Genomic DNA, 24899 nt, shown 5'->3' with positions numbered 1-24899 from the left:
AAAATAATTTGTCGCTTGGCCTAACTGAGAAACCAAAATAGCCAGTGGCTGAAACGACTCTATTCAATAAGAAGGCGTACAAGTCGTACATATAATATAATCGAGCATACAATTATCATCTCAAGTTGGCGCACAATATATATACATACGGCATTGATCATTTTGCCGGTGCCATTACGCATTGGCGTGCATTGATTTCTTCGATGGCGCTGCCTGCTGTTTTCCTTGCTGCATTCCTGCTGTTAGCAGCCACAGCAGTTCATGTTTCCGGTCAACCAGGTAAAATTTTCACCCAAAGTTCATTGATCCTGGCCATATGTATAGAAATACGTTGCATTCAACACTGAAGTTGATTGATCACGATTGAAACATCCGGCTTTTGAGCGATATTCTAAGCCTTTTCACCCTGGTTGTGTTACTATGCCATCAATCAGGTTTTCTGAGCATTGACTGCGGAATGGACACCGCACGCAGCCCCCGCCTGGACACCACGAGAAACATCACCTACGTCTCCGACGATCCGTACGTCGACGGCGGGGAGAATCACAAGGTTGAAGTCAATCAAGAGAACCCCGCTCAGGTCATCATCTCCCTGCGAACACTGAGGAGCTTCCCTTCCGGCGAACGGAACTGCTACACGCTCCCCACCGAGAGGGGTGCCAGATACGTGATCCGGATGGAGTTCATGTACGGGAACTACGACGGCACGAACAGCTGGTTCTGGTTTGACCTGCACCTGGGCACCAACTACTGGACCTCGGTCGAGGTCCACCGCACGACCGCAACCACCTACTGGGCGTACGAGGCGGTGTTTGCCGCGTGGGCGAGTTGGGTGCCAGTGTGCCTGGTGAACACCGGCCACGGCACGCCGTTCGTCAGCACGCTGGAGCTGAGGCAGCTCGGCGCCTTGCTTTACCCGGACGTCAACGCTGACCAGCCCATGGCCACATACTTCAGGGCAAGTTTGGGGACAACCAATTTTACCCGGTATGTTTGAAGTTCTTTCTTCCGATAGCAAATTATACTAATTGGCTATCTAACGTACGACTCTATACAACTCACATGTTTAAATATACTACTCCGTTTCAAGGAACTAGTAAAAGTGCACGTGCAATGCACGTATAACATTCGAAAAAATTGGAGAGCATTCATATGTACCCAACATGCTTAGAACATGGCATTGAAACAAAAATTATTTCAATAGCTTGTAACACATAACACATCTTATCAGAATGACAACAGAGGGACACAAAATAATATTGATATCCTACTGAAACAACTAAGAATCTGGACTGACATAACTTATATTCCACAGTTATTATATTGTCGTGGTAATATAGGAAAGCCATTAAATATTGAATATACGATAAAATGGCACTGGAAACGTTACTTCCACAACCAAGCACCAACCATATCTACTCCCTCCGATTCATATTAATCGACACCAATATGGATGTATCTAGAACTAAAATATGTCTAGATACATCCATAAATAGAGTCAATTAATATGAACCGGCGGGAGTAGCATAATCTATTTATATTCTGATCCTACCAATCTGATTTCAATCTGTGGTAGATGTACCACCGCGGTGCTCATTCCATCATCTTAAAATCCTTCTTTCAGCAGGTCAATAAGCTAACAGAATAGGCGATCAAGTTTCAATATAGCCAAAAATAGCAGAACTAAACAAAGAAGACGATAAAACTAACCAAGTTGAAAAAATGACAAAAAATGCCTAGAGGTAAACTTGACCAACAATTTTCGATTTCCCCTGTTGCTTCAGAGTAAAAAATGCATAGAGGTTAACTTGACCAACAATTTTCGATCTCCCCTGTTGCTTCAGAGTAATACTGACCATCTTGACCCCTGACTGCATATACACTCCATCTCCACAAACAGCAGTATAAAAAAGGTCCAACGCGTAACCATGTAATGCTCCAAAGACAACTTATCCGCACTCTAACACTTTGCATTCTGTTGAAAATTAAATCCTAGTCTGAAATTAAAGAACATACATCTTTGAAAAAAAACATTAGAAGAAAGGTAACTTTTCTCACCATCCTCTTTAAGAAACCCAAACAGTCTTACAGAAATATATAGAGAGTTAGAGAAATAGCGCAGTTAGCGATAGAACACACCCAACGATTCTACATCTTCTTACCACAAGTTCGGAATATCTTCAGAATATGTAAGGACAACTTCAAGATCTGCAGTATTACCCTGTAAAAAACCACTTGTGATGTAACTGGATATATTACACTTGACATATCTATATGCTATTTTCATGCCTTTTCAAGATTATGAGTATACACCATTGCACCAAAAGAAAATTAAAAGATCATGAGTAATATACATATTAATAGGAAGACATATTTTATACCCAAGTACCTGTGAGTAAACTTGATAAAGAGTCACCCTTGTGCAGATAAAGTTTGCCTCCATCCAAGTTTGATGCTTTAAAAATAGTTATTACAAGGGAGTTTTTTCCACCTATGTGTAGATTGAAGTTACCACGTTCGTTGTAACGGAACAATATCTGTGAAAAATAAAGATGTAAGTTTCTTCTCCAAGTACTGCTGTACACTCTTGCGTAACCAAGGATTAAAGTCGTGCGGCCTAGCTGGTTCATTTTATTGCGTAGGGATCCCCTGGAAATTATGTAACAATTACTTTAATTTGATATATAGAACGGTAGAAGCCTCTCTTGCTGTAATTTGTAAAGAGAAATGCACTTCAGCGACGGAAAACTTCCATGTCGAATTCGGACATATGGGACCTTGACACTTGTCTGTGTAACACATGTCAGTGCAACTTTCATGTTAATCTCAAATTATAAGTCCTACCAGCGATAACACCATCAAGAAGTAAGTCCTACTACAATTTTTGTCAAACCTCTAAATGGTGTAGCATAAACATAAGATTCAATGTTAGAACACAAGGCTCCAATATGAGCTCTGAGTGTGTACAACGTGTCTACTGGTACCTCAGGAGAGGGTGAAGTGCAGCTGTGAAGGTTAAAGAGTGCCAAATACTCGAATGCTTTTTGAGTACTTGGTACAGTCAAATGGAAGTACATATTATTGCAGACCTTAATGCGAAGTTTGAAAAGTGAATGGTGTAAACTGACCTCCCTTTAAGCCTCTGTGGCAGCAGGCCATTTCCAAAAATTTGCGCTTTGAAATGTCATCTTTATTTTTTTGCATACCACTCCCTATCTCTTTGCCTCTTTACCTCTTTAGGATCTGCATATATAGCATGTTTTAGTAATTCACATAATCTGTACCATGCTCAACGCGACGTTCTTTGTTAATTACCTTGACTTTGCCCATTAGTTGTGTCCTGAGTGGAGTGCCCTTGGAAGATGAAATCCATTGGGTGATTTCCAATATCATGTAATTGAGCAAGTGACAAATAAATAAATTTCTAGAAAACTAAAATGAAGTTGCATCCGTCTAATTTCCATATGCCAGTAACTATTTGAGAACATTCCAACTTAGTGTACTGCATGAATGGAAGGAAAACTTGAATTTAACTGCATAAGTATATGAGCTTCGTACACTCCAAGATATGGACATGATTTCTATAGGTTTAGGAATCCAAAACATTAGTATAATTGCTGCACAGGATACCTGCACCACTCACTGGTTGTATGGTAGGCACAGGACAATTTCTTAATCTGATGTTCTTTCCAATTATACCTTGATATTGTTGCACATAATTACTTTAGAGTAGAATCTGCATGAAAATAATAAAGGTCGTGAGTAATCTGAAACAACTGCTTGAAGTGAAAAATAGAAAGTTCAAATAATATCTTTTAAGATGAAAATATAGCTTTATCCTTCTAAGAACAAAAGGATCTGTTAATACATAGATCAAAGTAACTGAAAATGTCAAATCGGAAATAAATGAGGCATATGCAAATCAACTCCATACACCACATTGGATATTCGAAATACTTCCCTGCTTGCTAAATAGTTGACGAAAAGCCTGCTTAAAAGCCTAATCTTTCTCATATTTAATTAAACAAAACGTTTTCTTTCATTATCTGAACAACTGTCAAATTGTTTACTGAAGTTTTCTGTGTCAAACTGCACTGAAGTTCACCTTTTTTACTTCGTCAATTTTAACTCCTGGAATAATTCAAGCAATATGACAGAAAAAAATAGTTCTATCTCCTATGTAAAACAGAATATAATCCTAGTCAAATTGCAAAAGCCAACAACGCAGGACAAGGAATCCCCTCCAATCTTTAAAGACTGCTGGCCATTGATGCCCTAGATGAATCCCCTCCAATCTTTAAAGACGTGCGCATAGATTACTCATCGTCCCTCCAATCTTTTAAAATCAAGAGTAAAACAATAGTGAACTGTCACACCGACCTAAAGTACCATTACTCTAGCAACAGAAGCGTGTCAAGGCGTGGTAGATGGAGAGGTTCTGTCAGTGGATGGGATCAGCGACAGAAAGAAAGGCGTTCGGCCGGAGCCCAGCGAGACCCTGTCGTCGAGGATGAAGATGATGTCGCGGTGGGTACGGATTATTGGCGGGAGCAGGGAACGTAACCGCGACGCTCGAGTCCAGTGCTCTCACTGACCAAAAAAATCATACCCCGGTGAGCTCCACGAAGGCAGCAGCAGATGTCGAGTTCCCTGCAAGTCCCGCGACAACGGCGTAGGATACGGCGTTTCTTCGCATTCGCACTGAGGAAGACCGCGGGGGCGGCGTCCGCGGCGGCGCGATGGTCGACGCGGGGGTGGCATGCGGCGGCACGGCAGCGCGCGGGGGGCTAGCGGCAGCCCGCGGGGGGGGGGGGGAGGAGGCGCGGCGGCACGCGCAGGTTGTCTTGCAGGGAAGTTTCCGCAGGGGCGTATGGGGAAGTGCTTAGCGGTTTGCGATGATGGTTTGATTAGTCGTGGGTTACCCCTTTACATGGACGTCTAACACTGTTTTAGGGGTAATTAGAACCATAGGATTAGATGATTAGATGGCCCAGATGTTTTGGATCTGCCACTCTGGCTCTTTTAATAGTAGTGGAGATAAGGCGCCCTCGTTTTACGAGCTTTTTGTTTGACCAAGAATTACTTCAAATAGATAAAGATTGTTTGTATGAAATTAATATCATTAAAAAGTGCTTTTCAATACGAATCCAACGATACTAATTACATATAATATAATCAAGATTTTGTTGCTCAACTTTTATGGTCAAAGTTCGTCTTGGGATGCGCGTGCGCCTTATTCCTTGAAACGGAGGTACTATTACATAGATGAATAAATTATACTTGTTTACTATTTTTTAATATAATTCATTATTAAATACTAGATAATTCAAAGTGAGGTGTACACATTTTTTTATTTAAGTTCAAGTACTTTATACCATTTACATATATACTACTTTTTTGTTGGTAAAATTGGCATGTTAAAAAACTAAGGGACTTGATGATATTTTTGTTGTACTTGTATTCATGTGTATTAAAATAACTAAGAAAATATATTGTTAATGATAAAGAGGTATAAGGTGATATTTTAAAAGCTATATTGAATGGGAGAGTATGTACACCTCAACCTATAGCCTCTAAAAGTTGCAACCCATGTCGGCGTCTTGGCTTTTGTTCTTTTAGAACAAAAATATACAATTCTCCAGTAAGATGATGCAAATATTTGGCCTCCTTATTTTTTTTAAAGGTACGTAATGACGGGGGGTGCTGTATGCCGACCTGATCGGCACGGATCAGGCACCACACACCCCCCAGGCGGGTTGTTGGGCCGGCCCAACATTCCCCCACCTTTTTTTTTGTTTTTATTGTTCTATTTTCTTTTTACGTTTTTTCAAAAGCTGATTCTTTTTAGATTCGATTTTTAAAATCCGGAATTTTTTAAATGTTTTTTCTGAAATCTAAATATTTTTAAAATTTGAACTTTTTTCAAACTTGAACATTTTTTGAGATTGAACATTTTCAGTTTTTTTTTCTTAGAAATTTGAACATTTTTCGAATGCGAACAATTTGTAAATTTGAACATGTTTCAAATTTGAACACATTTCTAATTTGATTTTTTTTATAATTTAAATTTTTTTCGGACTTGAACATTTTAAATTTGAACTGTTTTTAGATTTGAACATGTTTTAATTTGAACTATTTTCAAGTATGAACTTTTTCGAATTTGAACAAAAAAGAAAAAAATAATAGAAAAAGAAAAGGAAAGAAGAAAAGAAAACAGAAAAACAAACAAAAAGGAAATAAAAAATAGAATCAGAAAAACAAAAAGGAAGGAAAAATGTAAATGGGCTAGGCTCAATACCTGACCAAGCTGTGCGGTGCCTGTTAGGCACCGACCTGGTCGGTGTACAAGATTGGCTAGCAATGACCTCAAGCCCCAAAAGCGACCCTTTCGTGGCCGGCCTCCACGCCCTACTCTTCAAGGCTTGCAACGACGTGACCCAACCCCGCGCTGTTGTGCTCCTCTCTCGTCACCCTGCTTCTTGCCCCCGTCGGCCACCTCCTCTCGGCCTCCATGCTCCACATGTTTTTCTTACTTCCTCCATCCGCAAATAAGTGTATGTTTTTCATTTTTGGAAGTCAAATATTTTAAAAATTGACTAGAGTTTTACACAAAAATAACAACATATATGCCATGAAACTAGTATATTATTATAAACCGGAAAAGGATTACAATGACGAACGAAAAGGCAGCACAAAATAGTTTCTTTATCCAAGCAGGACAGCCCAAATAGCTTACATCACGTTCCATCTAGCACGCCTGGGCCTGTCTCCGGTGCCACATCTCAGCCCAGCCGTACCATCTTTCAAACGCGGGCTACAGTACAAGGGCTATACAGGGCAGCATTGGCAAAGGCATCCTTGTGCCGGCCGGACCGGGCGAGCCGCTCCTCCCCTAGGAAAGGAAAAAAAAAACAGATAGGGCTAGCTCGCGCACGAATCTTCGTACAGCTCATCTAACAGATAAAAAGTTGACTGAGAGTTAAGCTAATTCTCAGTTAATTAAGAATTAGCAAAACTGTTAAAACTGAGATTTTGCAAGTTTGCGGAAAACACAACATCTAGATTTTTATTTTGAACTCATTTTTTTAATTTTTCAACAAGCGGATCGCTGGAGGACGGGAGCCAGCACTCTAGATAAAAAAAAATTAGTAGAGGGAGCACGCGTATTCCGAAGTCGAATTGAATTTTCGTATTAAAATGTTTACAAAATGGAGAATGCACATATCGTAGAGATACTTTGGTGCAAAAATGATATGGTCGATTTCTAAATTTAAATGTATCTAAATGTGTTTTTATAGTATATTTAGACGTGTTTTTGTGTATAGATATATCTAAATTTAGAAAAATTAGGTAATCCTTTTTAGAAAAGAGAGAGTAGTAATTTTACGGGTATGTTCTAAACGGAATAATGTAGACCTCTTCCTAGAGCATCTCCACCGGCGCCCCCGATAGCAATTTGGGGGCCGGGGGCGAAAATGGGCTCGCACTGGCGCGCCCCAAACGGCGTCGGCCAATTTTGGAGCCCAATATAATCGCCGGCAACCCCGTTTCGGCCCCTTCGCCAAGGGCACGAATCGGTCGCGCCGGCGCCTCGCGAGGATGAAATTTTTGGGCGTGGGAGCCACCTGTCAGCTACACATCCCAAAAGTCGACGCTAGCGGGGAGTGGCGGGACCGACGCGTCAGCGGCTCATTCAATTTTAACCTAACCGTCGCCTACCTCGCGATGGGAGTTATTGGGGCGCAGCGGCGGTGCAGTTTTCCACAGACGCGCAGCGAACCGTCCCGTCGCGCGCGCCTTGCTCTTCGTGCCGCCGTTAATGAGCGCCACCGCTCCCCCGCTCACCCGCCTCCCTCCGGCCTATAAAAAGGGTCGCCCCTCATTGTTCCTCTCACACACAAACCCTAGCGCCTCTCTTCCCAACCCTAACCGCCACCATCTGAAAAGACGACGCCATGTTTGGTCGAGGTCGAGGTCACGGCCGTGGTCGTGGCCGCGGCAGAGTTGCACGCACGCCGTCGCCTGCGACGTCGTCGTCTTCATCGTCGGAGATGGACGAGGAGGGGCCCGTGCTGTTCGAGTTCGTCCTCATCCTCAAGGGCGACCCACGCGGCATCCAGAGGCTGCCGGACACCTTCGCCGACTTCGTCGCCGGCGACGACCGCCCGGGCACGCTGCATCTGCGGGAGGATTCGTGCGGCTACTACCGGTGGATCGTGGACGTTATCTACGACGCGCGCGGCAAGATGTACCTCCACATCGGCTGAGAGACGTTCGCGCGCCACCACAACCTCCAAGCCGGCTTCGTGCTCGTGTTCTCCTACTTTGGCGACAGGGACATGAGCGTCAAGGTGTTCGACGAGACGCGTTGCCGCTGGAACTACCACGTCGACAGCGCCGAGGAGGACGACAACTGACGAGTGTTGTTTGTTCGCAGCGAATATCGGCTCGCATGTTTTTGGATGTTCTTCCTCGGAAGAACCAATAGGGGCACCCTCGCCAGCTGGATTTTCCAGTTTGGGTGACTGGGTGTGCCCTCGAGTGTTCTTTCTTGGCAGCGAACACACGAAAACCTGCGATGACCGGCCTAGTTAAGTTTAGTTTTTTTTGCAATGTTTTATATTTGTGTCAACCATGGTTCAAACTTTGTATTAGTTTGTGGAAAACCATGTTTCAAACTATATCTTCATGTAAACCACGTTCCCAATTATGTATTAGTTTGTGGAATAAAATATTTTCTTATTCAATTTTCTATGCATTAATTATAATTTTAGATCAAAACATCTATCGGGGCCGTCGTTTTGGGGGCGCCGGTGTGGGAACAGCTCCCCAAATAGAGGATGCAGTGCCGACGGCCCCAAAACGGAGGTGCCGGCACCCTTGCCGGTGCCTATTTGGGGGCTACCGGTGGAGATGCTCTTATGTTGTATTGCATATTCAGTATTTTTTTTTTGTTAAAAAAGTAACCTACTTCTGCTTATTCCAATTGATGTATTGTCATTTTTCATGAAGGTATCCAAAGGACCCATATGACCGCAACTGGTGGGCGCCCGCCTACACGTCGTACGTACTGCCCGCCAACTGGGCATCAACATGGGATGACATTTCTACCCAAAATAGTACCATCGCCTATGAGGCTCCGGACAACTACGCGGTGCCCATCCCTGTTCTTCAGACAGCCATTACTACTGTCAATGACACGGTGTTGAACGTCGCGACATGGAACAATCTTTTTTCATCATTCAAGGTGTTCCTGCACTTCACCGACTTTCAGACGAGCCAGATCCGGCAGTTCGACATCAAGATCAATGAACAACTGCTCGGCAGGTATAGGCCCAAGTACCAAACCGCTTCTAGCGTGTCGAGTTCTGGCTGGTCGAACACCACCGACGGCAACTACAGTATCACTCTTGCAGCCACAAGTGCCTCTGACCTGCCCCCAATGATTAGTGCATATGAGATATACACACTCATCCGTAACGTCACTTCCAGAACGTTCTCCAAGGATTGTGAGTTGTCTCCCCTTTCTCTATCTCTCTAACTTAGTTGGTCTATTCCGTTCTCAAGGTACAAACTACATTTGTGAGCATATTTTTAACTTTGGAGCCCAAATTTGTAATTCTACCTTTGGTTAATTACAAATATATAAGACATTGTTGGCAGATCTATCTAGATATGAATGAACCTACACAAATCTTCGACAATTAATATGAATTGAAGGTAGTATAATTGTAACTAAAACATGCACTAGACTTGTAGAAAAAGGGCTTTTCCTCCCATTAATTTCGGTTCCAACGGCTAGGACGCTCCCGCGGTTTTAGTCCGGGGTCAAACGGAACCTTTAGTCCCGGTTGGAGATACCAACCGGGACTGAAGACTTTCTAGGTTTTTCTGCCCCTCGCGGATCGCCCAGTTTAGCTATAGAAAATTAAAAATACAAAAGAAAATGGTAGAAAATTCATAGAGCTAGGTAGGTTAGGTGATCTAGTTATTACGAAAATAACAAACATGAATTTTGACTTATTTTGCAACAAAATTGTATTTTCGCCGGGCTATGCCCGGTTGCCATTTTTTCGATTCTCAAACTGCCAAAGGGAAATATGAAAAGTTATTTTTAGATTTTCCTTCTGGTTTTTATTTAATTATTTATTCAAGATTATTATTAATTCGTTAATTTTGTTTATTAAAATAATTATTTGGAATTCAAACAACAAAGAAGTGTGACATCTTGACCAAGAGGTTACTAGGATTGGTATGATACTAACATTATGTTATCACCAAGATTTGACCAAGTCGGAGGTGGGCCGCAGTCAAGATGGGCTTAAGGAAATATACGTGGAGAATTACATGAATCGGCCTTTTATACCAAGTTGGGCTGAATTGCCCGTGTATCTTTATTTAGTAGTTTATTATTTTAGATAAGAGATAGAATCTTACTCGTGCACGGTTTAGTGCACGCCCTCCTTAGAAAGTCCCCTGGACTATAAATATGTACCTAGGGTTTATGGAATAAACAACAACTCACGTTCAACCCCAAAAACAAACCAATCTCGGCGCATCGCCAACTCCTTCGTCTCGAGGGTTTCTATCAGGTAAGCGACATGCCGCCTAGATCGCATCTTGCGATCTAGGCAGCACAAGCCCCACGTTGTTCATGCGTTGCTCGTACTCGAAGCGCTTTTGATGGCGAGCAACGTAGTTATCATTAGATGTGTTAGGGTTAGCATTGTTCTTCGTTTAAGCATGCTTACGTAGTGCAACCCTTGCATATCTAGCCGTCCTCACGCCTATCTCAGGTGTGGGGCGGCACCCCGCTTGATCATTATTTAGTAGATCTGATCCGTTACGATTGCTCCTTGTTCTACAAGGATTAGTTTAATATCCGCAATAGTTTGGCCTTACAAAGGGGGGAGGATCCTGTGGCACGTAGGGTGGCGTTCGCAAGTCCTAAACGGGATGTTCCTAGGATCAACTTCATGTTGGTTTTTTGGCCTTGTTTAGGATCGGCTTACGAGCACCGTGCGTGGCCATCCGGCCCAACCTCGGAGTAGGATGATCCGATTATGTGGTGAAAACCCTAAATCGTCGTAGATCTCATTAGCTTCATCTTGATCAAGCAGGACCACCAAGTATTCGTACACCCCGTACGGATCATGGGTGGATCGGCTCTTTGAGCCGATTCACGAGATAACCGAGAGCCGATCGAGGCTCGTATTTAACGTTTACATGTATGCCCCTGCGAGAAACTAAGCGAGGCAATCTCATCACCTTCCCGACCGGGTATAGGTCGGTGGCACGCCCTTGCACTTCGCAACGCCGCGTGTGACCGAGAAGAGCATTGCGGGCCGTCGCTCGGAGGGGTCTCGGCCAGCCCGCAGCTCTAGGCTCCCCCGGCTCTACGGTGTTGACAAGGCCGCTGCCCGCCGGTGGGTTTTGGCAGTCAACACATTCCGGCACGCCCGGTGGGACCATCGTCTACATCAACCACATCGCCATCTACATCTGAGATGGCGGACGGCACGCCAGTCACCTACGAGGATCTGCCGGGTAACTACGTTGCTCGGTTGATGCGCGAAACAAACAATCAAAGGAAGGCCGATAGCGAGACTTCGGCTGATGCGGACGCATTACTCGTCCTCCCGACGGAGCCTGGTGCCCCAGATTTACACGAGGGGAACTATGATACCTTCATGAGAGGGCTTTGATCCGACGAGCCGACCGAGGTTATGTTCACCACATGGTTGCTTGGGTCCGCGGCGATCTAACGGACGGCAGCCACGTCGACTACACGAGTCCCAACGGGGCTGACTCGCGAGTACGAGCGCCTGGGCGTAGCGCAGAGCCGATATCTGTAGTTACCAGACAGATTCGGCTCGAGGGAGGCATACGGTCACCACGCCGGACAGATGGTAAACGATAGCCGGTGGAAAATCGGCTAATAAGATGGTAAACGATAGCCGGTGGAAAATCGGCTAATAAAAAAAAAAAACAAGAAGGAGAGAAGCAAACGTTGCAAACGTAGCGATCAACATATCAAGGCCCTACTGGAGAAACACGCCGAGGGCGATAATAGCATCAACACGGATGCGTTCCGCCTCAGCAATCTCAGCTTCATCATCTGCGTCTTTGCCCGTCACCAGCTGATTGCTCAGGGAACGGATTTCAGCCGGATCGGTCTTCGGATCGGCTGTGAGATCTTTTGCTTCTTCTTCGCAGCGGGCGACAAGGGCCTCCTTATCTTGGATGAGCTGTTTGGTCACCCTTACCCTCTCTTCGAGGTCCTCCAACTCCTTGTGCAAGGTTTCGAGTTCGGCACGGGTGGCAGAAGTATCCATCTTGGCGTCCAGAGCAGCCTTTTTCTCATTGAGCCGTCGGCACTTCTCGGCAATATCGGCTCTCAGCGGAAGTTGGGAGTGGCGAAGAGTAATCCTTTGGCGAGCTGATTGAATCCGTGACTTGAAGACCGACAGGGTGACGGCGGGCCAAAGCTTCACTTGCAGGGTCATAGGGAGATGAGAATGGATACCCGCGAGGATGCCTTTGACTTCTTCGAATTCTCAATCGAGCCTCAATAGAGGTAGAGAGCAAGTCCTTGAGGCGCTGGAGCCGGCCACGGACCGTGCCGATGTCACGGCTCCCCACTTGCCTTGGAAGGGGTGGGATCGATGGATGCTGGGTCGAACGCAAGCAAGCTCGAGAGATCACAACCCTGGCAAGGCAAACACAGTGAGTTTAGCAGGTGACAAGGAACTGACAGAACCAAAAGGAAAAAAACATACCTCTCCCAAGGGGGAGGAGCAGCCGGCGCGAGTAACGATCGGCTTTTACGGGGACTCGGTTGAATCAACCGCTCGTACAGCCGCGGGCGTCGGGGCAGCTAGATCCGGGGGTAGCGGACGGCCTCCGTACCTCCTCAACATCCCCGCTAGAAGTTTCGGCGGCCTACAAGAGGAAGTGATTAGCCGATCCAAATGATAACGGGACAGCATGAAAGCGTGACCATGAAGATCATTACATTCGAGACCTCCTGGCTTGACGAAGAGGTTGGTGGGTTCTTACGAGCCCTTTTGACACAGCGGTGCTTCGTACGTAACCCTGATCTGGTCGGGGCCTGAGGAACAGGGGTTCCGGTGATCAACCTCTTCTTGGAAGCCGGCGGCCGGCGAAGCCGTCCGACTCCGGGTAGTGGACCTCTCGGAATCACCCGAGTTCGATTCTCCCTGGCTGGTTTCTTCGGCTCCGCTGGAGGATCCTTCAGTAGAGGCCTGTAGGAAAGGATACAAGCGCGTCATGAACAAATTCTTTGAAAAAAGCGGACGAACACCTGTAGGGTCTGAACCAACTTACACGCAAGCTTTCCTGGGCCGGAGCTTTACGCTTCAGGGTTTTCCCGGCCGCTACCTTCCTCACCGCCGTCCTCGCCTGAGTCGAGGCTCGGGGGCAACGGGCCCCGAAGATGCTTTACTCTTAGAAGCCGATTTCGGTGAAATCGGCTGACTCGCATTATAACTTTCTTCAGGGGAGGCGAGCTCTGGCAGAAGAGAACCACTGGTGCCGGAGGAAGAAAGATGAAAGGGGAGCCGTCGGCTTGTGTAGGAGCTGGGCCATCTTGTTGCTGCCAAGAGAAGAGAGTCAGTTCACGGACAATCACCATAAGGCGATTACAAGAAATACTTAAGTGACGGTACCTGGTCGGCAGGGGGATCATATTCGGCGTCAAGCTCCTTCAGCTGCGGTCCTAGTGCCCTCCTGAAGACATGGGTCTTCCACATAGACCACCAAGTTTCAAAACCGTCGGTGGTGAAGGAGAAATGGAGGTTGTGGGGAATTGGTATGACCAAAGCGTCGAAAAAGGTATAGCACCTTTGGGCGGTGAGGATGTCGGGCAGTTCAGCTCTACTTGCCGTCGGGTGGTGTAGGAAGAAGTGTGGGGGCACCTGTCCGAGACCAAGCTGCCGAGCCGCTATTACCTGGTTGATAACACTCATAACCGGGCTTGATGATCCGGTTCGAGGTGCTCATGCCAACAGGGAGAAAGCAAGGACGAATCATGAGGGAGTACAAGTGCTGTGTGTCGGCGTCATCGGCAAAGTCGTCCAATCGGAAAGAGACGGGGTTTTCAAAATTTGCCGATTCAGTATAAGGGTGGAACAGGGGGTTGTCTAAACCCTGGAAGAAAATCTTAAACCACCCTGCTGCTTCCTTGGGGATCAATCTGCTACCCGGGAGACCATACAGGGCTTGGCCGTAGGCTGGTGCATCGAATTTCCTTGCCATTTTCATCCGGAAAGGTGCAATTGGTCAGCGATGGGAAGTCCGGGATTTGGCTTTGGAAGTACAGTTGGGCCCACGATTGAATGAACCACCGAGGGCCGCCGGTTTAATCTGTCTTGCGGGTGAACAGTTTGACGGACATCGATTGAAGGGATCGATAAATCTCTCCAAGGAATAACTTGCCTAGACCAAGTTGGGTGCCTTTGGCGAGTTCATAGGCCGGGGAGAGGTAGTTCTTGGTAGGAGCAAGTGACGGACCACGAATATGAAGTGTTCCAACCGGAAGTTCAAGAAGGCTGTGTGCTCCCTCTCTCGTCACTCTGGGCCTTTGGTTTTCATATAACGATTGAGATAGGCACCCCGAACTGGTACACTCTTTTTTAGAGGAGAGAGTGAAAGGGACCTTTGGCAGCTTGAATGCGAGAAGGGCTGGGAGATGCAATGTCTAGCCCCGTGATCATGGCCACATCCAAGCAGGGTCGGAGTCATAGGGCCATGACCAAACATGAAACAGTTCGAGTGCGTCGGACCGAAGTAGCCGATGGTTTTCAAGATGTTCTCATTCTTCTCAAGAGGAGACAGCGATAATGACAGGGCATCGGCTATTCCTATGGTTTCCCAAGTGGCATAATGGGATTTTGATACCCTACTCGTACCATGCCACCCAACCTTCGGGGGATTGGGCCGGGCTCGCGGGCGGTCGGCCCGGGAAGTCGGATCTAGGTTTTGGCTCACAAAGGGGATTCCGTTAGCTTCGCATGAGATTAACAGGGCAGTGGCTCTCGGAAGAACGAGGACCGAGGCACATCGAATTTGCGAGAGAAGGATGTGGCGAAGAATGTCCGAAACCTAAATTAGTGGCGGAACGAGGCATTAATTCAGGGCGTTTGCATTAATCCCGTGTCAAAGTCAAACGGCGAGAGGAGGTTGGGGATTACCTTCGAGTCAGAAACCGTGGTACCGGTGTTAGCTGATTCCGCCATGAGATGCGTTGAAGAAATTGGAAGCCGCGCGGTCGAGATCTGTGTAGGGGGTGGTGGATTGGAACTGCTCAGGCGACGATTTGGGGATCTTACTCTGTCTTTGCAGATGGAGGTCGCGGGTTACCGTTTGGAAGGATGGCTAGCTCAACGTTACCCGGTGTGTTTATGAGAGAGACCGATGCGGCGCCATCGGTTTCCTTTTTTTAAAAAAAAAAGATCGTGTGATTTCGACTATCGGCAAAACGGCCGGCTGGAAACGCTTCTTCAGTATTAAAAGAGGGTTTTTTAAAGAGCCGATTGTTCAAGGAGAGCCGATTGTTTGCATACCACTGATGCCATGTCACTAAATCTCGCTGCCTTCATTATCGGCATCATGGCTCCTCACTGCAAAATATGAAGAGACAAGAGGTACTGCAACGGTGATGCCACAACATGACCCGACGAGAGAAGAGCATGATGATTTTGGAAATGATATTTCCAAAACCAGGGGGGCATGTGTTATCACCAAGATTTGACCAAGTCGGAGGTGGGCCGCAGTCAAGATGGGCTTAAGGAAATATACGTGGAGAATTACATGAATCGGCCTTTTATACCAAGTTGGGCTGAATTGCCCGTGTATCTTTATTTAGTAGTTTATTATTTTAGATAAGAGATAGAATCTTACTCGTGCACGGTTTAGTGCACGCCCTCCTTAGAAAGTCCCCTGGACTATAAATATGTACCTAGGGTTTATGGAATAAACAACAACTCACGTTCAACCCCAAAAACAAACCAATCTCGGCGCATCGCCAACTCCTTCGTCTCGAGGGTTTCTATCAGATAAGCGACATGCTCGCCTAGATCGCATCTTGCGATCTAGGCAGCACAAGCCCCACGTTGTTCATGCGTTGCTCGTCATCGAAGCGCTTTTGATGGCGAGCAACGTAGTTATCATTAGATGTGTTAGGGTTAGCATTGTTCTTCGTTTAAGCATGCTTACGTAGTGCAACCCTTGCATATCTAGCCGTCCTCACGCCTATCTCAGGTGTGGGGGCGGCACCCCGCTTGATCATTATTTAGTAGATCCGATCCGTTACGATTGCTCCTTGTTCTACAAGGATTAGTTTAATATCTGCAATAGTTTGGCCTTACAAGGGGGGGGAGGATCCTGTGGCACGTAGGGTGGCGTTCGCAAGTCCTAAACGGGATGTTCCTAGGATCAACTTCATGTTGGTTTTTTGGCCTTGTTTAGGATCGGCTTACGAGCACCGTGCGTGGCCATCTGGCCCAACCCGGAGTAGGATGATCCGATTATGTGGTGAAAACCCTAAATCGTCGTAGATCTCATTAGCTTCATCTTGATCAAGCGGGACCACCAAGTATTCGTACACCCCGTACGGATCATGGGTGGATCGGCTCTTTGAGCCGATTCACGAGATAACCCGAGAGCCGATCGAGGCTCGTATTTAACGTTTACATGTATGCCCTGCAGAAACTAAGCGAGGCAATCTCATCACCTTCCCGACCGGGTATAGGTCAGGTGGCACGCCCTGCACTTCGCAACGCCGCGTGTGACCGAGAAGAGCATTGCGGGCCGTCGCTCGGAGGGGTCTCAGCCAGCCGCAGCTCTAGGCTCCCCCCGGCTCTACAGTGTTGACAAGGCCGCTGCCCGCCGGTGGGTTTTGGCAGTCAACACATTAATAACATATGTGCAAAGTACTTGGAAGCGGGACAGAATGAACTTAGAAGTTAAACGTGTTAGTGCTGAAGTAATTTGAGTATGGGTGGCCGATCAGAAAGTTTGGCCACGTGTAAGTAACTTAATTAGATATTAGGTGTAATTATGGACTAAACTAGTCAAATAACTCAAAATACTATAAATTCTAAAAAAACAAAGAAAAAATTGAATGAAAAAAAAATTGAATGAAAAATACACCCAGAGGCCTTTAGTCCCGTTTGGTGTTACAAACCAGGACTAAAGGTCCTCCGCCCTAACGCGCGGCCGCAACCCACTTGGAGGGTCTTTAGTCCCGGTCTGTGGACAAGTGGGACTAAAGAAGGGGGGCTTTAGTCCCGATTCCATAGTCCAGGTTGGTAAACCCGGGACTAAAACTCCTTTTTCTACTAGTGTAGTATAAAATAGAATATAGTCAGTTGTTCTAGTCAATTTCACAATAAATAAACGAAATTTCTCAAGTCCCAGTCACCCAAAAAATGTTTTGGTTGCACTTTTCTTTGCACTAGGCATCCCATAAATAAACCAATCTACAACAAAAAAAAAAATAACGTGAGAAATAACAGGCTGCAATAGCACAAGTTCACAATTGGCTCAAATTAGGGAGCCAGAGTACAACAACATGGAAAACTCACCTCCCGGGCCGCTTGCGCGAGCAGCTCCAGAGGCGACTCCTAACCCTCCAAGGTGGCGGGTGGGGTGCGCGCCGCGACATGCTCTCCTATCACACATGGGGGGATGTCTTCCGGGCGGCGTGAGGAGACGGAGGTGCTCACTGGCACACTACGGAGATGCGTAGAGGTGTGGCAGAGCTCGGTGGGGATGCAACAGAGGAGGCCACGGGATGGTGCATCAGCAAAGACTAGTGGGCGGTTGTGAGGGCCTATGATCCGGGAGGCAGTGACACTCGAGTGCGACCAGGGACGAGCCCATGCCATAGTGATCGGCTGCGTCAATGTTACATGTGTGTGGTGGCGCCGTCCCGGTGGTGCCAACAAGGGAGATGGAGGCATACGTGTGGGCCCGATTTGGGTTACAGGGGCGTGGACCGTGGCGCAGCTGTCAACCTAGAGCGGAGTGAAAGATGGGCATGTCTTCTCGGCCGTTTGGGGAGTTGGTGGACCGCGATGTGATGGTTGCGATGGTGAGGTGCGGCAATATGGACGGAAGTCTTGCCGTCTGCGATCGAGCTGGCGGCGACGACGCCCGTGGGTGTCATAATCTTCTCCTTGGAGGCGTCGCCGAGGTGTGTCGGCACTTCCTCGCCCCACCTTCTGTTTCGTGCATATCTCCAGGCGAAAAGCCTAGGTTCGGGGGCAAATCGGTGCAATGACAGGGTCTTCTTTGTCGTCCCTATGTTTGCACCATTCTACTGGGATACAGGCTCTGTGTTCATTGTTGCGTTCCTCCGATGCTTCCTGCTGCCCAAGGTTGATCTCCATGAGCGCAATGCACGCAAATGCATGAGAGTCCAAGTCGATGTCTTTCTACTTGCCGCCTCAAGGATGGATGGTGTGTCGACAAGGAAGTGCAGTTAAAGTTGTTGATCTTCGAAGGAGATCAAGGGGAAAATAATAGTTGTCCACTGTAGCGCCACTGTAGCTTCTGGACAGCCTTCCCCGTCGTAAGCCTATTTCTGCAGCTATGTGCTCTACGTTCGCTATAGCTTCTGAACGAAGCATCTGCTAAGTCAAATAGTTCGCTATTTTTTTTTCCTTAAAGGAGACTCGTGGCGGTCGAGACGTGGTTTTGTTTGCTTAATCTAGGACAAGCTCTTAGCATCTAGACGTAATGTCCGTGGTGCAGGTCCTCGTACTTGCCTTACTGCGCTCATTGTTTTTTATTCATCTTGTACTTAAAATTTTGTCTTCTATAAAAATATGGCACACCTTTAGCATACTTAAAAACAAATTAGAAAGCCGACTGAATGAAACTGGTCTGATAATTCTTTCACTGCATTTACTTATATATGACCAACCTCTGAACACATGTACACATCAGGCATTCGCAGGTTCTTATTAGCATAAATATTATCTGACACTATATATACACATAGGTACCTGTCTTTTTTCACCCTCTATATCTTTTGTCAACTCAATACAACGGGACTGACGGAGTACGTGAGCTCTCGAGAGCTCATTTTTGAAAACTTCAAAAAATGCAAACTTGAAGCTTCGAATTTTTTCCATAAAAATAGAAAAATACAGTCAATGATGTATTCTAGCCGTGTATACTTATTTTCATACGAAATACCTTGCACTCTACCCTCGGAAAAATAACAAAAATGCAGATATGGAAGCATGAACAGTGCCACTAAGCATACAATACAAGGTATTTCAGCGCCCTTGAAGTATAGATAGCTGCCTATATCCAGGTATTTATTAAATTTTGTTCAAAAAAATTTAATTAAATTTTAAAAATAATAATTAAAAAAGGGCTCTATAGGGAGCCATGGCTCTATTAGCACTTGTTGGGGGACTGATGGTGCTACGCGTATCCCCTGTCGTTAACAACCCAGTAGCTTTTCTCTTACGTACGTTTGAAAGAGGGTGCTTGCTAGTTGCTCCCCTGTGCGCTCGGTAACAAATCTTTACCGGAGGGAACTGGAAAATACGGCTACCGCAGAATATCGGAAATCTCGGGTTTTTCTTGTCCGAGATTTTCAGACAAATTTTGAATTCAATTTTTTTAGCATCGAACAAATAAATTTATACCATAAACTTAAAGTGCTTCTCATGCAGCGCAGCGGTAGTACCTTTCCGTCCTCAGTTGCGCATGCCTGAGCCCTCGATCTCACGACCTGACGAACCTCAGACAACACCAAACCACCACGCCAGGCTTTGTTTGATGAATAATGCAACATTATTTGCCTATTTCACTTAATACAGTAAGTTATACTCAAATGTATCCGATTTTGTTTGGCCGGTATCAACATTTTTCGGTGGTAGCGGTATTTCCGGTTTCCTCCGATATTTCGGCAATTCCGGCCGAGGAAAATAACCCTTACTGCATCCCTGAGGTGCGTTGGCCGTATAGGTAGTTTCATCCTTGCCTAAAATCTCCACGGCTGTTAGGATTATAGTTCACCAAGAGTGCGTTTGTTAGCCTGGGCTCGTGTACTCGTGTAGACAGGCTCCAAAACAACACACGTTTTTGGTCCGATGAAGCTTTGTCCGTTCGAAACGATGCAAAAGACGTAGTTGCCACTTTATTTGGTTACCTGGCTGCAATTTTTGGTCTGTGAAGAGATTCTGGGCTGCTTGTTTGATTATGGTTGTATGCATGTGAGGCTTTCATGTGAGGATCCAACAACCCAGCACTGAAATTAAGAAAAAAATTCACGCACTTTCTTCTCCAACGGGCATGTCCCAGGAGAAACGCCCGATTCGAGCGTAGCAGTGAAGCCTGGCTAGAGCCCTTTTTGAGTGCTTTGAGATCCGTATTATGCAGGCTGTTTTGGACCCCTATTGTTTGGTTGCCCACGAAAAAATGAATCTTTCTCACCATGCACTCTACCAACCACTGCCCAAGTAATCAAAATGCGTCTCAAGAGCTGCTGGTGGCGGTGGCTCGTCGAAGATGCATAATGCATTGGCACGCCCACGCCGTGTAGTTCACCACGAGAAGATCAAGCGCAAAACAGACTACCACCCTCGTGCGGCCAATCCAGGCGCCAACCTTAGCGTCCGAGGTGAGGCAATGTTAGATAATATGTATTTGTAGTCTAATTGTAGTTGGTTAGGGACTCTACCCTAACCCTAACCGTGTACATGTAAACCTCTTTGATTCTATTATAAATACAGGAGGCCACGCATCTAGCTGGTCATCCAATCTTCCCAACTCATCTAGGGATTTGGATTTTACAGGCCACCACAGCGTGCGCATACGCAAACGGCAAACCAGACGCGAAATACGTCGGGGCTTTGTCTCAGTGAAAACTGATCCCATCTCGTCACAAACCTCATGAAGCTGCATATTTGCATTCGATCAATGGTCCAACAGTTTTTTTGACGATTATGATCAAACTGTTTTTCTCACCATTCCCTTCTTTTCACTTTGTGATGGTAGTCGATGCAATGATGGCCATCAAATACGATTATGGAGTAAAGAAAAACTGGAATGGAGATCCATGTTTACCGGCCAACTATACATGGAATGGAGTGAAATGTAGTGACTCCACTGGTACTACGAGGATAATCTCTTTGTGAGTGCTGAGTACTATTTTGATGGTCTTTCATGTTGCATGTCCCAATATAATCTTTGATTTATGTTGGAATGTTTATTCTTATTCAGGGATCTGTCCAAAAGTAACTTGAATGGATCGATATCTGATAACTTCAAATTGCTCACAGAACTCAAAGTCCTGTAAGTATACTAGATATATATAGAGGATGCCCATGGTATATACAAATTTGTGACAATAAGTTACTTTTTCATACCCACATATGTTTCCACTCCAGAGCATTCTCTCCAGCTACATGATTAATGGAGTGTGAGGGAATAACTAGCGCATACAATGTGCATTATACTTGCCATCTATAGTTCGATTATCCATGATATCTGACATTTCCATTTGACATGAATATGAAGTCCCTTTTTCCCTTAATTGTAGTCGTGAGTGCAGAACACCAATATGACCCACTTGAGAGGACTTCTATTTGGATATATATTGTTGCATTTGCTACAATGATAAAAGCTATCACCACCTTTTAAAACTACACGTTTCTTTCTACAGGAATCTGTCTGGAAATAGTTTCAATGGCTCAATTCCGTATACCCTCTGTAAAAACAATGGAGGACCACTTGTTTTCAGGTTTGGGTTTTCTTCATGAGGTTTCCTTTTTTGTAAACATGCATTATAATTGTACTTGAATGCTTTTTTCTATGATTTTAGGCACATGATTGTTCAAGATTATTTTTTGTAGCACAGTAACTCTGGACCGATTGTTTGATTTAATTTCACTGTTTCAGATCTGAATCTGGTGAAGATATGTGCAACAAAATAATAAGTCCACCTCCATCAAAAAATAAAATAGCTATAATATCTATTTCAGTAGTGGTTCCCATTGTGGTATTGGTTGTACTTGTTATTTCATGTTTGATCTGGAGAAGGAAGAGAAAGCCCCAAAGTACGTATGCTCTTCTCTTTCAAAAAGTATATTAATTATTAAGACTGACTATATTTGGTATTTACGTGATATAACTGACATTTGTCCAACCAGTCTCTACATATGATCATCAAAATGCGCCAAAACCTAGTAGTGCTGCAGTAAGCATAAAAAGTCCTGGGGATCACCTGCACAATTCTGAAAATCGCCAATTCACATACAAGGAGCTTGAGAAGTTTACTAATAAATTTGAACGGTCCATTGGACAAGGAGGATTTGGTCTCGTATACTACGGCCGTTTAGAAGATGATACTGAGGTTGCTGTCAAGATGCGATCTGAGACATCGTCGCATGGGCTCGATGAGTTCTTAGCCGAGGTATTTCTTCCTTGGTTGAAAATTGCAATTTCAGAAGTAAGTAGCGAGTTGCTTTCACACTGATCTTACATGCAAATTAATTTTTTTTTCCTATGTGCTATGTTTCATTACACAGGTCAATAGCTTGACAAAGGTGCACCACAGGAATCTAGTTTCTTTGGTTGGTTACTGCTGGGAGAAGGATCATTTAGCACTTGTTTACGAGTACATGTCTCAAGGCAGTCTTTGTGATCTATTGAGAGGTTTGTCGTTTTACAAACCTAAGTATGATTAAGTGATAACGAATTTTGTGGTTGCCTTAAAATTTCTGACGAATTTTCTATGCATTGTTTGAACTTGAGAGGCTATCTTGAGTGATTTAAGATATTTTAGACGTTTAGTTTATAGTTCGAGGATATCTACTATGATCCTTATGAAGTGCATGCACTCATAGGTATTAAGTAGCTCATTAAGTATTCATGGTTGTATATTACCTATTATCCATTTTCTAGATATTAGTAATTGTGCGCTAACAAAATAGCAACGCTATTTGAACTAATCTATTAGATTCCAGCTCGGATGAGAATGTAGAATATATATACAAACAAGGAAATGTTGCATGAATGTATGAAAATTGACATGTAAAGTTTCCAACGCCGTTATGTTCTAACTATTACCATGCGTTTATATGAAGGAAAAAGAGGTGCTGGTGAAACCTTGAGTTGGGGGATGCGTGTACGAATTGTGCTTGAATCAGCACAAGGTAGGGTATAGTGAAAATATATCTATATTTCTCAGAAAATATGTTGTCGATCATCTCTTCTCCTTTCGCTAAGGTCCTTGCTGTAATTTCTTTAGGCATGGACTATCTGCACAAGGGATGCAGCTTGCCAATAATTCACCGGGATGTGAAAACCAACAACATTCTCTTAGGTCAAAATTTGCGAGCGAAAATAGCTGATTTTGGACTATGCAAAACTTATCTCAGCGACATGCAGACTCACATATCAACCAATGCAGCTGGAACAGCAGGTTACATGGACCCCGAGTATGTGTATTCTACACGTACTATATAAATTGTGTATCTCTTTCTTATAAAAATAATAATTGACCATGAAGTAAACCTTCACAGTTTATTTTTTTTCCTTTTAAACAGTCCACTTTTACATGTCAAAAATGAAAATTACTAACATAACATAGTATTATTAATTTATTAATCAAAAATTTGGATTGGTAAGATGTGACTTGTATGTGAAGGAATGAATTAATGGTGCTAGCAATTAAGACAAAGTAAAAAACCTTATTGCATCTAATTTATTAAATTTCCAACTTGGAAAATTGTATAAGCATGTAAAAAATTTGTAATAATTGTTGCATAACCATATGAACTTTGACATGTAAAGTCATTACCCAGTTGTGTCTTAACATTTTCCCATCATATAAAAAAGAGAACTAATTGCTATTGTGTTGTGTATGAACTATTATTTAGGTATTACCACACTGGCTGGCTCACTGAGAGCAGCGATGTTTATAGTTTCGGTGTTGTTCTACTTGAGGTAGCCACCGGAGAACCTCCAATATTGCCAGGCCATGGCCACATTGTTCAACGTGTGAAACAGAAGATTACCAGTGGTAACGTCAGCATAGTAGTTGACGCTAAGCTAGGAGGTGCCTATGATGTCAACTCCATGTGGAAACTGATTGACACTGCCATGGCTTGCACATCGGATGCTGCTATTCGAAGGCCAACAATGGCTGTCGTGGTGGCCCAGCTGAAAGAAAGCCTTGCGTTGGAAGAATCTCGCGAGGATAATAGCGTCTTGGGAAGCTTCACGAGTACTGCTGAAGCCCCGGTGTCCACATATGGTCCATTAGCAAGATGAAGTTGCCACTTGCCTAGATTTTTTCCATGATATCGTTGATGGGTCTCTATTACAACATGATCTTGCGAATAATATTTATGTCAAGGTAAACTTGTGAGCATGTATGTGCGCAGTACTGTGGGCATTGGTGTTTAATGCATGTATCTGTGTGCTGCATTGATTCCGTTCCGTGTGCAAACAATATAAGGTGTGGCTTAGTGGTTGAGCTTGTACTAGATGGACCTAGCGCGCTTTGCTGCGCTGTTCTATGTTGATGGTCGTTGTTGTGATAGATCATTTATTCACCATTATATTGCATAGACAACCTAACAAACTTCTACAAACCTAGATGTTTACGGAAAAAGATTATAAACATCAGCGGAACTGGCTATTAAGACTGGATCCTCTAGCGAATAGTAGTATTTTGGGAGATGCTCCCTTCTGTCTTGTACCACAAGATCTACAGATAACAATAGTTAGAAGCATAAGGCAAATAGTTAGAAGCATAAGGTGCTTAGACCCCCAATATCAATCTCGACCTTCAAACAATTGGGACAAGAAGAAACCGGCACATATGTCAACAACACTTTGCTCCCTCGATT

General features: G+C 44.8%; 1 protein-coding gene across 1 annotated transcript; it reads left to right on the top strand.

The window, feature by feature from the left end:
- The first annotated feature begins 203 nt into the window (after positions 1-203).
- On the top strand, positions 204-24318 carry LOC124655627 (probable LRR receptor-like serine/threonine-protein kinase At1g51860). The gene is made up of 12 exons (XM_047194491.1): positions 204-279; positions 435-987; positions 9013-9509; positions 21040-21175; positions 21265-21336; positions 21707-21784; positions 21943-22100; positions 22194-22456; positions 22572-22698; positions 23130-23198; positions 23294-23483; positions 23925-24318. Exons 1-12 carry the CDS (start codon positions 204-206, stop codon positions 24316-24318), a joined length of 2613 nt encoding a protein of 870 aa, XP_047050447.1.
- Positions 24319-24899: the final 581 nt, after the last annotated feature.

Source organism: Lolium rigidum, chromosome 5 (assembly GCF_022539505.1).
Source record: "Lolium rigidum isolate FL_2022 chromosome 5, APGP_CSIRO_Lrig_0.1, whole genome shotgun sequence".
Classification (NCBI taxonomy): Eukaryota; Viridiplantae; Streptophyta; class Magnoliopsida; order Poales; family Poaceae; genus Lolium; species Lolium rigidum.
The sequence above is the reverse complement of the archived record's forward strand: the minus strand, read 5'-3'. Positions and strand labels throughout refer to the sequence as shown.

What these genes read in the sequence shown, in the direction of transcription:
- LOC124655627 (XM_047194491.1), top strand. Translation starts at nt 204, where the DNA reads ATGGCGCTGCCTGCTGTTTTCCTTGCTGCATTCCTGCTGTTAGCAGCC. An exon ending in ACTACGAGGATAATCTCTTT is followed by an intron (nt 21,176 to 21,264) that starts GTGAGTGCTGAG and finishes ATTCTTATTCAG; the next exon opens with GGATCTGTCCAAAAGTAACT. An exon ending in TCGATGAGTTCTTAGCCGAG is followed by an intron (nt 22,457 to 22,571) that starts GTATTTCTTCCT and finishes TTCATTACACAG; the next exon opens with GTCAATAGCTTGACAAAGGT.